Source organism: Danio rerio, chromosome 9 (assembly GCF_049306965.1).
Source record: "Danio rerio strain Tuebingen ecotype United States chromosome 9, GRCz12tu, whole genome shotgun sequence".
In the NCBI taxonomy this organism is placed as follows: Eukaryota; Metazoa; Chordata; class Actinopteri; order Cypriniformes; family Danionidae; genus Danio; species Danio rerio.
The window spans coordinates 14,447,501-14,461,595 of NC_133184.1; the positions used below are offsets into that span (position 1 = coordinate 14,447,501).

The window sequence follows — 14,095 nt, forward strand, 5'->3', positions numbered from 1 at the left end:
TTAATAAAGGGAGTGAGGTGAAAAGAAAATGAATCAATGATCGTTGAAAATTGGAATTTTGTTAACATTCAACAAAATATACATTAGTAAGAAATCATACAAGCACTAAACGTTTGAACAGTAGCATACTTGGACTGAGAGCATTTTGCTTCCTGAGGTGATGAGATTTTACATTAAAAAAAAAAACTATTTTAGTTGCATATTAATGAAATTCAACCTCTGAAACCTCATAATTAACATTTTATAAGACAAAACAGTAAGAAAAACATAGAAATTCAGTTTTTAGGAATTTTGTCAATTTGGAACTTCTGACAGAGTTGAGGAGCAGTCTTCTTACCTATATTCCTGCTGTAAATGGGTACAAACACATTGATGACCCGCTCAAGACCCAGCAGTCCAACACACAGAATCACTAGAACCTGCAGCCACACACTTCCCCGGGGCCACATGTATGGCACCAGCAGGCACACTTTCCTCCTGAAGTCTTGCCAAGCTGACCTTCTAGAGATCTGTTCCACGTTGCCATCTCTTTCATGCTAAATTATATACACATTTTAGGAACACATAGAGGGTAAATTCATTGACAGTGATTAGAAGTGAAGTGGTTTATTATGCATTGATTGTTGTTCTTACCTCCACAGTCAGTGCAAATGATGCTTTCTCAGTTTCGTTTCCCAAGGCATTTTGTTTTGTGCGTTTTTTGGAGTTCTTGTTTACCATTGTTTAACTTCGTATGGACATTTACGCCCTCAAAAACAGAGTCTGAATACATCATTCCATCATCGTGAGTTTTAAAGTGCAAATGTGCGCGTGTAATGTTTTCTTCTGACCGGCGATGTTTAGCTGAAAGGGAAACGCAGTCTGCTAATCATATGGCCAGCTTTCACGTGACTGATATACTTGCAGTCATGTGGCTGGATGTTAAAATGAAACCGCTGACGCTTTTAAACACTCGAAAAGGCTGTTTTTCTACCTTAGGTGTTGTGAAAGAATGGTTGTCGAGCTTCAATTGCCGCTTGCTTGTGTTTTCATAAAAACATACCTCCAGGGGGCGCGTGGTGGCTCAGAAAGGCAAATACTCCGATTAGCTTGAATTTAAAGTTAATTGTGGTCTACAAAGTATAACGTTTTAAATGTTTATTTTATTTTATTTTAAGGATTGACAGATGTAATTACGTCAATGCAATTACATTACACTGCATTCCGTTACAAACAATTAAAGAGAACGGTGATTGGTCCAGACTGAGCAACGTTGAGAAAAGTAACACTTGTCATATGTCAATACTCAACTTAATATAGAATTTAGTTAAACTGTTAGAAAAAGTACTTACATTTCAATTATCATTGTGATAGTAATTTTAAAATACTGAACGATATTTTTTTGTATCTTGTGAACAACAACAAAAAATATGTTACACAGGTTTGGGTTCACCCAGAAAAAAATATTAAAATATTATTTAATCAAACTTCACTTGTCACAAACCTGTTTGAGTTTGCTTTTGCATTTGAAAAAAAAAAAATTATTTGAAAAAATATTTGAAAATAAAAAACCTAACCATTGACTTCTATAGTATTTATCTTAAAAAAGGGACATGCTTAATGCCCTCTGTTATTTTCTTAGCATTTAATGCATTGCATTCCTTAACATTGCTAGTTAACATGAAATTTATGAACTATAATCAATGAATTAAAATGTCATGCCATAATATCATTAGAAATGCCACAATGTAAAAATACACTTGAAACAAATTAGAAAAAAAAACTGTTAAACTCTTGTAACTAAGTAAACAGCTACTGTTAAAACGTTTGTTAAACTGAAATACTTTGCAGTTTCATTTCAGTTGTTTTTTCTTTTCATTTGCACAAGAATACAAAAATATTTGAAAAAATAAAATAAAGTTTAACAAAATAAGCCATAATTTACAAGAGACAAAAAAGCCCAAAGGGCTCATGTAGATACCTAAATAATAATAAAAAGCAATAACAAAACAATTTAACAAATGCTAAATTCCAATTTTAAGTGAGTAATACACACAAAGAAAATTACTGAATTAAATATGAAAATTATGAATGAAATATATATACACAACCATAAAAATAGAATTAAACCATACAGAGTTCTTACAAAACAACATTAAAGTGATTCATTATGCATTTCATAAAACCTGTTAAAGAGGAACAATTTTTTATTATATGAGCTAAATTATTCCATACTTTAATACCCCAAAATCTAATCGAGTGATTCATTAGAATCGTGATTCATTATTTTGGCATTTTCATTTTTATGTATCAGTAAATATGGTAGATTTTTCCAGTCATAGGGAATTAGGTCTACAATACAATGAACAAGACCATGAACAACAGTTTGTAGAGCTCCACATGAGAACATTATAAGAAACTTAATATTTCAAATGATAAATTTGTACATAAAACCTGTTGAAATGTATACTTTTAATAATTTATTGGCTAGCTGTTAGCAGATGATTTAATTGCAAGTTATTTATAATTGGAGAACAATAGAAGCAATAAAACAAAACCAAAAAATGAGCAACAAGTGATAGTAATAGATGCGTATGAGAATACACTCCCACAAAAGTTGTGGGGTCTGCAAGACTCCTTTAAGAAGTTATTTTATTTAAAAAAAAAAAATAATAATAATTATATATATATATATATATATATATATATATATATATATATATATATATATATATATATATATATATATATAATCAAATATACACTTAATGATTATTTTATATATATATATATATATATATATATATATATATATATATATATATATATATATATATATAAATAATCAAATATACAATTAAATGGTGATATTTTTAAATATTTTAACAGTATATATTTTTTTCATTTTATATTAAAAGAGGTAAAAAATGTCATTGGCAAATTTTCAGCATGATTACACCAGACATGCTACATGACGTTTCAGAAATGTAATTTGATGATAATTTAGTGTATTAAAAACAACTGAGCTGCCTAAAGTTTTTTTGTGGGAAATCAGGATCCATTGAATCTTTCATGAATAGGAATATTTTATAAGTGTTCTTCATTAGCTCTAATTTACCTAAATCTTCTACTAATGCAGCTATTCCATATCAAATTCCATCATGTCTGTATATATGTTTTCACCAGTCGCTTTCTAAAGCGCTACACCTTTTTATTTTATAGTTTGCAGCGCCACCTTGTGGATACAAGCCATTAATACAGCCAAATCTCAGCCTGATTTTACAAGAAAACGTAAGTATTTTCGTTTTGGGTCATCAGGGGCCTGTTTCAGTAAGGAGGTCCAACCAACTCAGAGTTTAAACTTGAACTCTGAGTTGATTTACCGAGAGATTAAAAACTCTGAATTTTCGGTTTCAGAACAGCTGATCTGAGTTGGGTCAATCAACTTCGAGTAGACCAACTCAGAGTTAAGCGCGTGCACCGTGACTATAAAAAGGCATTATCAATGGAGCGCAGACATTACGAGTGACTATGGCAACATCTTATAAAAGAGATCACCATTTCTTTCTCCAGCTGAACTTGATGTTCTCATGCAAAGTAATAGCAAATATATGAGCATTTGTATTTGAAAAGAAGCAACCATCAGTAAAGCAGAGACAGTTAGCGTGGGAAAACAGCTGCTCAAGTTAATGCTTGATTTCACTTTTTAAGTATTTAAATATTTAAGTATAATAAAATAAGTAATGTAATGTGTGACGTTTTTAATTTTTTTCTAAACTTTTATACACATTTATCAGTTTTAATAGATTTAACAGTGCACTTGTGTGTCTGCCTTTTTTATTGATCAAGTGATAGAGGTTGATATAACATTTAGAAGGTAAGCAGTACTAAAAATAATTTTTAGAAAGAATAATAATCCCATTAATCTAGTTACAGTGCATGTCGAAGGTGAATTTAATTTAATTATTTATTAAAAAAGGATAAGCCATTCTCGTACAGTTCTTCCGTCTGGGACTAAAACGTAGGCTATAGCTATGTTTCCATCCAAATATATTACATAATTGTATGTGCAAAACTGGAATATTGCATAAAAGTTGTGAATAAAGCAGAAATTCCATCTAACGAGTCAAAGAGAAAAAAATCGTCACTTCTTGATTAAACTGGCACCAAAATATCAACAGTAAAAACAGAATTTACTGTGGTAGAAGAAGCTGTGTAAATTATTTCTTTATTTAATTAATGTACTTGCGCCTCCATGTCAGAAGACAATGCTGAAACACAATGAACACGTGGGGGCGTTTGAAGCCATGAGACGCTCTGAGGTAATTAATAATGTACACTACTGAAACAGTTAATTCATTTTAGAATGACTAAAACAACATTTAAGACGTGTTACAGTGTACTCAGCCTGCTGGTTTGTTCATTCACACACATTTTCATCATCATATGATCATGACCTTTTTTTAATGTACATACTGTAATTTGTTCAGTAAAAGTGTTTACATCGTATTTTATGTGATTATTTTCTATCGAATAAAAGTTTATCCTGCTCAATTATGCGTGTTTTTTATGCATATTTTAAAAAGTTATGTGCATCATGACGTTTCTATCAATCGTTTTTATGCACATATCCAAAATGAGCATTAAAATAGGTGGGTGGAAACGCAAGGCTATGGCAAGAAATACCACTTCATCTTTAAAAAAGGGGAGGAGACCGACAGAAACTGAGTTTAGAGATTAAAACCTGCTCCAGACCAGGTTAGGTTCACAGAGTAAGTTACCACAATAACTGACTCTGAGTTAAAGTTACCTCTCTTTCAGAAACAGGCTTGACTTACCCTGCTTTCTCCAGTTTAACAAACCTGCCATTTTGAAACGGAAAACCCAGAGTTTCTCTCATTTCAGGGTTAAAATACTCTGAGTTTTCACTTAACCTTCTTTCTGAAACAGGCCCCAGGATATTTGTTGTTGTTGTTGTTGTTGTTTTTGCGTTGAAGGTGGCCAACTTTCTTAACAACAGCCAACTGACTTTTATTGCTAAAAAAAAGTAATGTGACAACAACATAATGTATTGCTTTACTGTGGGGAGAAAGACTTTTAATCTGTCATGATTTGGACCACAAAGCAACAAGTTGCAGTTGAGGCTTTGTGGTAGACCGTTTCTAATAGTTTGTCTAGAAATCCATTGGTTATGCAAAATGCTTGTTGCGGCACCTGTCTGGGTGGCTGGTCTCAGATGATCTTGGAGGTGAACATACTGTATGTGGAGGTCCTGTTGTTGGATGGTGGGCAGGGCCGGATTAACCAATGGGCCTTAGAGGCCCAGAGGCCCGTGCGCACTTGGAGCCCCTGCGGGGGGAAAAAAAGACCAATTTCGGAGTGTCTTTTTAGGCTATTGCAAATAGTGCACCTAGTTGGAATAAGCTTTACAACCATCGTTGCCTGATTGACAGAAACTAGATGAGTTAAGAGCGAAGAGAATTACGTTGTCAGTGGCGTACCTCCTAAAGCGCATCGCAAAATCTTTTGATGTGATTGATCAACCTGCAACTTTTTCTCTCCCCATAACATTTCAGATTGGAAATATATTTATTTTTAATAGGAAGGAAACATTTTGTAAAAAATAATGTACTCGTGATATAAAGTCACAAGTGCCTCTTCAAAAATTAAAAAAATAAGCTAGTAATGCTAGACTGGGATTTTATAGTGAGTTTGGAATAATTAGATTGGCTTACTAATGATTACAGATGAGATACCAGCAGCAATCAATCATATCACATGCTCCTCTCGAAATTAGTTTGTGAAACTTCAATTATGCATTACTTTATTTTAATTGTGGTACCAAGATGATTTTTAATTGTAGTGTGAATAAAAGTGCACCTTCTACATATGCCAGAAGAGTTTGTGATGAGCCCTTGTTCATCATATGACTTTCTCATCACCTGATTTTCAGTTTACAGTGTAGATTATACTGTAAAATAATGCATAGTGGAACAACAGACTTTCAGTGCTTTGTGTCTTTTTACAAAAGCAGTTTAAGGCCTATTTCTGCTTTCAATCCTCGCTCTTTCTTTCCCCCCACATGGGAGGAAGGAGAAAAGAAAAGCAGCTGCCTTTCCCAAGACACACAAAAGAGGGGTGAAAAAAACAGAGGGGGAAAAAGAAAAACGTGGGTGAAGATGAGTGGAGAGTGTAGCGGGAGAAGAAATCTTATCATTTCCAGTCCACAATGGGCTGGTTTCTATGACAGGACAGTTACAGATCTGTTTTATCTTATCGTGGCTTTGTGTGTGTGGTAATGGCCTTCCGCCTGTCAACTGGTCATTATGAAGGCTTTTGTCCCGTTGAGCGAGTGTGTGCTGTCCATCACGCAGCTCATTTCGCTCCACTCTTTGTTGTGCGCTCCAGTTCTTATTGCCGAGCCTAGTGGGAAAGTGTGGATGCTGTCTCTCTCCAGTGGTGATTTTCCTCTTTGTAATCCATCTGAAGCAGCAAATTGCAATTTTAGGGAGACGGGAGGGTGAAAAAAGAAGGTAAAAATCAATTTAATCCTAGGGAGTCCGGCAGGGAGAATGACTTGAGCCACCTGGAGAAATGATTGGTATTTTCGATTCTGTGCAGGACACAAAAGGGATCAGCTTTATTTGATCTCAATCACTCCATCTATTCTGAAATCATTTTTTCCTCCCGCGCTTTCACATCTGTACTGTATATATTATCCTAGATTTTCAACTCAGTCGCAATCATCGGTACAACTGGGTCTTTCATGGACTGTTTTTAATTTTGAGGATGGGCTCTTCTGTGTCACAGGCACCTATTGGCTTTCTGTCCAACCAGTGCACATACTATACAGATGTGACAAAGAAACCAGTGTTTAATATATGCTCGTTCATTAATGTGTTTTTCCCAGAGATGGGTTGCGGCTGGAAGGGCATCCGCTGCATAAAAACTTGCTGGATAAGTTGGCGGTTCATTCCGCTGTGGCGACCCCGGATTAATAAAGGGACTAAGCCGACAAGAAAATGAATGAATGAATGATTAATGTGTTAAAATGCAGTGTTTTTTTAAACTGCGGTACAGAAAATGGTATCGTATGGAATAAAAATGATTGATTTTGTTCATAAAAACTAACTTTTATAAGCTATTTTTGTATTTTAAATGAGTTTATGTTTTTATACTTTGTTTATTTTAGCTATATTCAAAATAATAAGTCTCATGGAAGCCTCTAATGCATAGACTTCATTTTTACTAACTGAAAAATATTGTTTCTTACATTTAATATCATACAAATGAAAATCAAATCAATGGTATTATTAATTGGGTGATGTTATCCCTACTGATAAACATTTGCCTTGATTCTATCATGTACAGTAGCCAACATAGGCTCATTCTTTAAACGTAGCCCTACATCCATTTCTGGAGATCGTGAATTATGCAGCCAGAAACAGTGTTGTGCAGGTTACTTCCAAACTGTAATACATTATAGACTGTTACTAACCTTACAAAACTACTGTCTCAGAATTGTGATATGTTACATTACTCTTATATTACTTTTTAGTTACTTTCATCAAAATAACTACAGAATTAGAACTAAACATTCTAAAATGACCGTACTGCAGAGCATTTTACACCCAGTAGAAAGTGATTTGCTATAGCAGAATGACTGTAACCTGTCCAGGCTACTAACAATATAGTATATAATTGGCAATGTGAAGGCTCAAGACAGTGCCAGAAAGGATGACTGTCAGAATTACAAATGATCTAAGTCTGTTAAAAGTATGGTAGGGATAAAGTGATTATCTGGCAATATCTGTGAATAGCTTAACTATTCATATTAGACACACCAGGCCTATATGTAAACTCCATTACCATGACAAGATGTAGATTTTTTTTAGTTTCTTATTGTTGCCATTATTTTATTCACTTTAAATTCAGGTTCACAACACAAAACTGTCATGCAAAGTGAGCATGATGAACATAGCTTTCTCAATATAATGCTTGTGCACCAATTTCCTCTGTTTGTGGACAAAACTGCTTGTGAGCTCTTAACTATATGCTGCTCGCATGCAGATTTTCTTACGCTCTCTCAAATATTCACTGCTTGTGCACAAATTTTCTTGCGCACTCTCAGGGCACTGCTCGCTCAGTGCGATTATATGCAGATATATTATATTCCTTCTTCCTTTCATGCTTTTTGATGTGACTTATATTGGTGCACTATTTATTAACAATAACCAAAATACTAAAATAGACTTACATATTACATTTTTAATCTAATAAACCATAACATTTTTGGCTGTATATTATGTGATAAGATATTTCCAGTTTCAAACACTTAAAGATACAGACAATAGATGCTGAATGTAAAGAATCATGGCAACTAAAAGTGAACTAGTCTCTGCTGTCTTTCACATTGTTGATGAGATTTTCCCTTACCTCTTTATTTTGGGGAAAAGTTGTTCCACAGGGCCCCTGAATACATATCGGCATGTACAGTGTTTTAAACAGTACTAAAGTAAACGTAGGCGTAGCAATATGTAAACCATATCAACATTTTTGGGATAACAATTTAACAGGAGAATCTCTGAAGAGCAAAACCACAAAAAGAGGAGCAAACACTAGGCAAAGATTGTGAGTCTTCATCATCTGACAGCGCGAGAGCAGATCATTCGCACGTGAGCAGCAAGTGTTTTGAGTGCACGGCACGCAAGGAGTTTTGTCTATAAACAGAGGAAACCGGTGCGTTCGCTCGCTCATATTACATAAATGCGCGCTTGACTATTAATACTGTGCTTACGACATTTGTCAGTGAAATGACTCTGTATGCACGTACATCCATCTCGCGAATGTACTGTCTTTTGCCGTTTTCATATATTTTCATCTATATTGGTGGGTCAATCAGTGCTTTTCAAAACCCTATTTGTTGGGTTTAGGGAAGGAGGAGGTTGGGTCAGTCGATCGGTCAGACAGACAGTCATTCAGTCAGTCAACAGCGACCTCTGGTGGATTTACGTAAGTACAGCTGAAGATCTGCGGAGAAGATCTGAAAAAGCGTACACAGTGGTGGATTTGCGAAAACAAAAACTGCAAAAAAAATAAATAAAAATACCTAGCTCCTGGGATGTAATTGACGCTCTCCAGAAATATATATAGCGGTACATTTTCAGAATGAACCTGGGTTGACAGTAGCTAAGAAGATCCACTCCTGCTGCAGAAAACACCCCAAACCAATGACACTTCACCTCCAACATTACTGAACTCTTTAGGGGTTAGTCTTTGCCCAGTTTAATGACAAACATGATGTTTCCTACTTGCTTTCCTCATTAAAGTGACAAAAAAAAATTATCAGCCAGAATTAGGGGAAGCTCTTTCATTCACCTAAACCTAGGTGATATCTTTAAAAGAAAGTATATTCAAGTATTGATACATAATGAATTATGATGAATTGATTGTGGTCAAGGTAAAAGCAATAAAAAAAAATTAGGCACGAGTGTCAAGGAGCAAACGCATTGTGTATGTGTGCTCTCAGCGCACGGATCATTATAACATAATTTTACTGCTTAGACAGTTTTTAATCACTCATTGTTAAAATTAATGTACAGTATTTTATAATGGATGATTATTTAAAAAAAATGGAGAAGTTTGCAGGGACCGTTGCTTATTTATTAAACTTAACTTTTTCTTATTTGTTAAAGTTAGACCTATAATTGAGCTTTTTACTTTTAAGTTGTGAATAATATTTTATTATTTGCTGTGACATTTTTGCATATGTGTGAGAAGAGAAGAATAAAACACTGAATGTTAAAAATTATGTAAAGCAAATGAAAAGTAATAGCATTCGAATACAAAGATTTTTGTATAAAAAATGGGTTGCAGGCATAATTCAGTTGTTACCACGGCAAAACTGTAATACAATAATATGTATAATGCATGATTTTGTACATTGCCATGCAGTTATAATGGTTTATGTATAATTATTATAAATACATAATTATTTTGTGGTTGGGATATGTATTTGTACGACGGTGGACTTGAGATGCAGAGAGGAGCTGACCATGACGATGGGGTTCGAATCTAAAAAAGAACTGTTCCAGAGAGCAGGTAAGACAAAAACATAAAATAAACAAGTAAATAATGGAGTGAGAATGTGATCAAAGCTGAAAACGTGGTAAAAAAGAGGCGAGAGTTTTTCTTTTTCAGGATTGCTTTTTAAAACTGTCGGTTGGGTTATGGGAAGTGGGTGGGTAAGTCAATAGCCGCTTTTCCACTATCGTGCTGAATCGTTCTTTAAACAGAACTGTTCCATTCCGTGCCAAACCGGGCCAGACAGCACGGATAAGGTTTCATTTTCCACTGTCGTGCTGCGACAAAGCTCTTTAAAACATTACACAAAACGCATCAGTAGTTGCCTTGGTAACGCATGTAAACGGCTCCCTTTGTTCAATTAAAGTTAAATAAGAGCCGAAACTTTTTTTTTTTTTTTCATAAAAGCAAAAGCAACCATGTGACTAAACACTGTTATGCCGCTCTATCAAATAGGGGTGCTAAATATCGGTACATGTGAACCCTTATTTTTTTATATGTTGCGCAGCTCTGGCTAAATTTATTTGGAGGGAAAATTACCAAAATGTAACGTGATGATTGAAAATAATTGGAGGGGAAATAAATAATATTTAAAATATCTGAACATAACAGAAAAATAAACAATGATAAGACAACAATAATAGTGCATTTGCATTATAGTGGCAGAAATATAATTTTGGACATGCCTTGTCAAAGGTGAGCGGGCACTTTCACTAATAAAAACACAGCACATAAATTATTTCATTTTTAACAATTAATTAAATTACACTGCGTTTTTATATCAAAAGTTGATAATGATATAAAATATACTACATTTTGATGGTAAAATGAAACCAATTAAGCAATGGCTGTTATTTGTTTTACTATTCAAACATTAAATAACGAATGCAGCAAGTGAAATAAAAAAACGAATATGAAACAACACATATATAGCAGGATTTAAAGCATATAAAGCACTATTATATTTAGCAAAATGCTGCTCTATTATCTTTTTATTTTGATCATTTTATTTTTATTATTATTATTTTTTGTTCATAATTAACTAACAAGCTGTAGGCGAATTATTGCTAGACGTTTTAGAAAATATTTGCGTAGCTATATTAAAGATCACTAAGAACAAAAAAACAAAAACACAGAAACATGTTACATGCCTCATAAATGTCATATAACTTATGTATAACTGAATCATATAATTGCCTTTAGCTGAAATGATGAAAATTGCTCTTTTTTTTTTTATAAAACATTTGTCAAAACGTATTGATATTTTTTGAGTAAAAGCAATACTGACATTTAAGAATCCATATTTATTTAATTCATTCATTCTTTTTACTTGTTTATTAGTGCATATGCTATAATATAAATCGTACAACAGTACTAGTCACAGTGCCGCTCCGTAAAGCTGTCAAGCAAAGTCATTTGGACGGCCGACATTACAACACGACGTCCTTCAGGTGGTCTCGCCGGTATTAACAAGCTGTCCTAGCTTTGAATTAAAAAGTGCAATTATTTCCTCGTTGTTAAAAGAGTCTGCAAGTTCGTGTCCCATGGATATAGTGATGTTGTTGTGGAATTTGGACATCTACGATGCAAAGCGTGACTTTATTCGCTTTATTCGATGCGCAGCTGGAAAAGAAATCAGCAGCGCAAGTCGCTGGCATGTCTCTCCCGGATCAGAGGGAGTTTTGTGCTGTGAAATACAGCGCTGCGTGCAATAAACTCACATTCAGGCAGGCGAAGTAGGTCTGTATTCAAGACAATAAAATAATAACTTTAATGAATAAAATAATGTGATGAGTTTTTCACTTCTCTGCCAGAGACTGCTCTATGGTTTTAAAACCCTTTTCAAACTGTATCGTTTAGACCTGGATCATTATTTTATATTAAATCTACTGTAGTTTATTGAGGATGTCTGATGACTAGCGCGCTTCTGCTGAGCCAGCTGTGGTAGCTTAGCAACCGAGTCGCGACGTCAACACAGAATCTGTCAGCACAGTTCAGCACGGTTGTCTAACCGTGCCGAGAATTCCGGGCCGAGAACGGTTTGTAATCGTGCCGCGCCGTTCCAGGCTCAGTGGAGAAACAACCGTAACCGTACCGAAGTGTTCTTAGAACGGTTTGGCACGATAGTGGAAAAGCAGCTAATCTGTGCTTTTGAAAACACTATTGGTTGGGTTTAGGAAAGGAGTAGGGTGGGTCCGTTGATTAGCCAGCCAGTCAGTCAGTCAGTCAGTCAGTCAGTCAGTCAGTCAGTCAGTCAGTCGACAGCAGCCTCTGGTGGATTTACACAAGAACAACAGGCACGAATGGCACTCGCGAGAGAAATTTGAGATCTGAAAGAGCAAATAGAGTCGTTTGGTGAATTTGCGAAAATAAAAACTGCAAAAAACGTAGCTCCTGGGATGTATTTGGCGCTCTTTAAAATTGTATATAGAGCACATTTTTAGAATAAGCCTGGGTTAGAATTAAATGTAGCAATGCAATAAGTAAATAATTTTACTGAAGCCCTTGTATAGCATTCTTACTTAAGGATAATTTACAATAATTAGAATACATGATTTCCATTTTAACGGATGTTACATAAATAATAAAGTTTACAAAATAAATAAATAAACCATCAGATGTGTGATTTACCAATAGATGATTGTACAATGACTGTAATACACTATTGTAACATTAGATCTTATTAGATGAGGCTCTGCTGCTTCAGACCATTGCAGATTCACTAAATAGACTGTAGCTGTTTTCAAGCTACTCTGCTACTTGCTCAAAACTGCATCTAGTTACTGGCATCTAGTTACACTGTATCATTAGTAACTGAGCTACTGTCAAGCTACTGAAAAATGTAGCTATGCTAGTAGCTATAGCTACTCCACAATACTGTCCTCATTCAAGTTTATTCTGGCTTTTTGACTCTTACCACTAATGTGAGGTTTGTTTACTGCTGGTGATTTATATATACATATATATATATATATATATATATATATATATATATATATATATATATATATATATATATATATTTATTTATTTATTTTTATTTATTTTTTTTGCTGACTGCATGATGAGAAATTAATTTTTTGTGTGTGTGATTCAGAATGGGCGACGCGGTGGCAAAGTAGGTAGTGCTGCAAAAGTCGAGGCTTGGCTGGGTCAGTTGGCGTTTCTGTGTGGAGTTTGCATGTTCTCCCCGCGTTCGCTTGGGTTTCATCCGGGTGCTCCTGTTTTCCCCACAATCCAAGGACATGCGGTACAGTTGAATTGGGTGTGCTAAATTGTCCTTAGTGTATGAGTGTGTGTGGATGTTTCCTAGAGATGGGTTGCAGCTGGGCATCCCCTGCATAAAACATGTGCTGGATAAGTTGGCGGTACATTCCGCTGTGCCGACCCCAGATTAATAAAATGACAAAGCCAAAAAGAAAATAAATGAATGAATGAATGATTCAGAATGCACACAACTGATGAAATTAGTGTAAAAACTGATCTTTTAAACCTGTCTCTTTTTTAAAATTTCCATTGTGCAATACAATACCAAAGTCTGTACTTTGTTCATATGGAAATAAACAGTTGCAAACTACTGTATGTACAGCACTTATTAAGCTAAATAATAAGTGATGACTACTTAACCTATACACTATTTTGAAACTTTCTACAAAATGTTACATCAGTTTATATAAAACCTTTCATCCTTTACAAAAAATAACTGCAGTAAACTGTCAAAGTAAATATGCAGTCCAACAGCAGTGTATTGAAGTATAACTGCAGTAAAAAAAATACAACTAGGTATAAACACAGTTCAAATACAGTACAATGAAGTTCAGCAGTAGTAAAAGTTGGAGTAAACTGAAGCACAAACAAGTAAGCTCCGTCTTTAATGCACGGCTGTAGTCTAAAAGGCCAATGGTGTGGTAAGAACTGTACCGCACTAGTGTTCCAAGAGGCTGTTCTTTAATATCTATCAAGAATATTTTGTACTTTTTTCAGGGATATTTTTTTTTTTGGATTCAAGTAATTGTCTAAGCAGAGTTTTAAG

The 14,095-nt window shown here is 34.6% G+C and overlaps 1 protein-coding gene across 4 annotated transcripts in view; it reads right to left on the minus strand.

The window, feature by feature from the left end:
• The window catches only part of abcb6b (ATP binding cassette subfamily B member 6 (LAN blood group) b), a 143,054-nt gene that overhangs the window by 76,655 nt on the left and 52,304 nt on the right, over positions 1–14,095 (minus strand). For 3 of the 4 annotated variants that reach the window (XR_012385227.1, XM_073912546.1, XM_005167518.6), the window contains exons 1-2: positions 634–1,046; positions 338–536 (exon numbers count right to left, since the gene is read on the minus strand). Coding sequence is in view for 1 of the 4 variants with exons in the window: in XM_005167518.6 (XP_005167575.1) it covers positions 338–536; positions 634–720 (286 nt within the window). In the remaining 3 variants the exon portion in view is untranslated. Of the gene's footprint in view, positions 1–337; positions 537–633; positions 1,047–14,095 lie in introns of those variants that run through there. The other variant, XM_073912547.1, reaches the window with a different exon arrangement.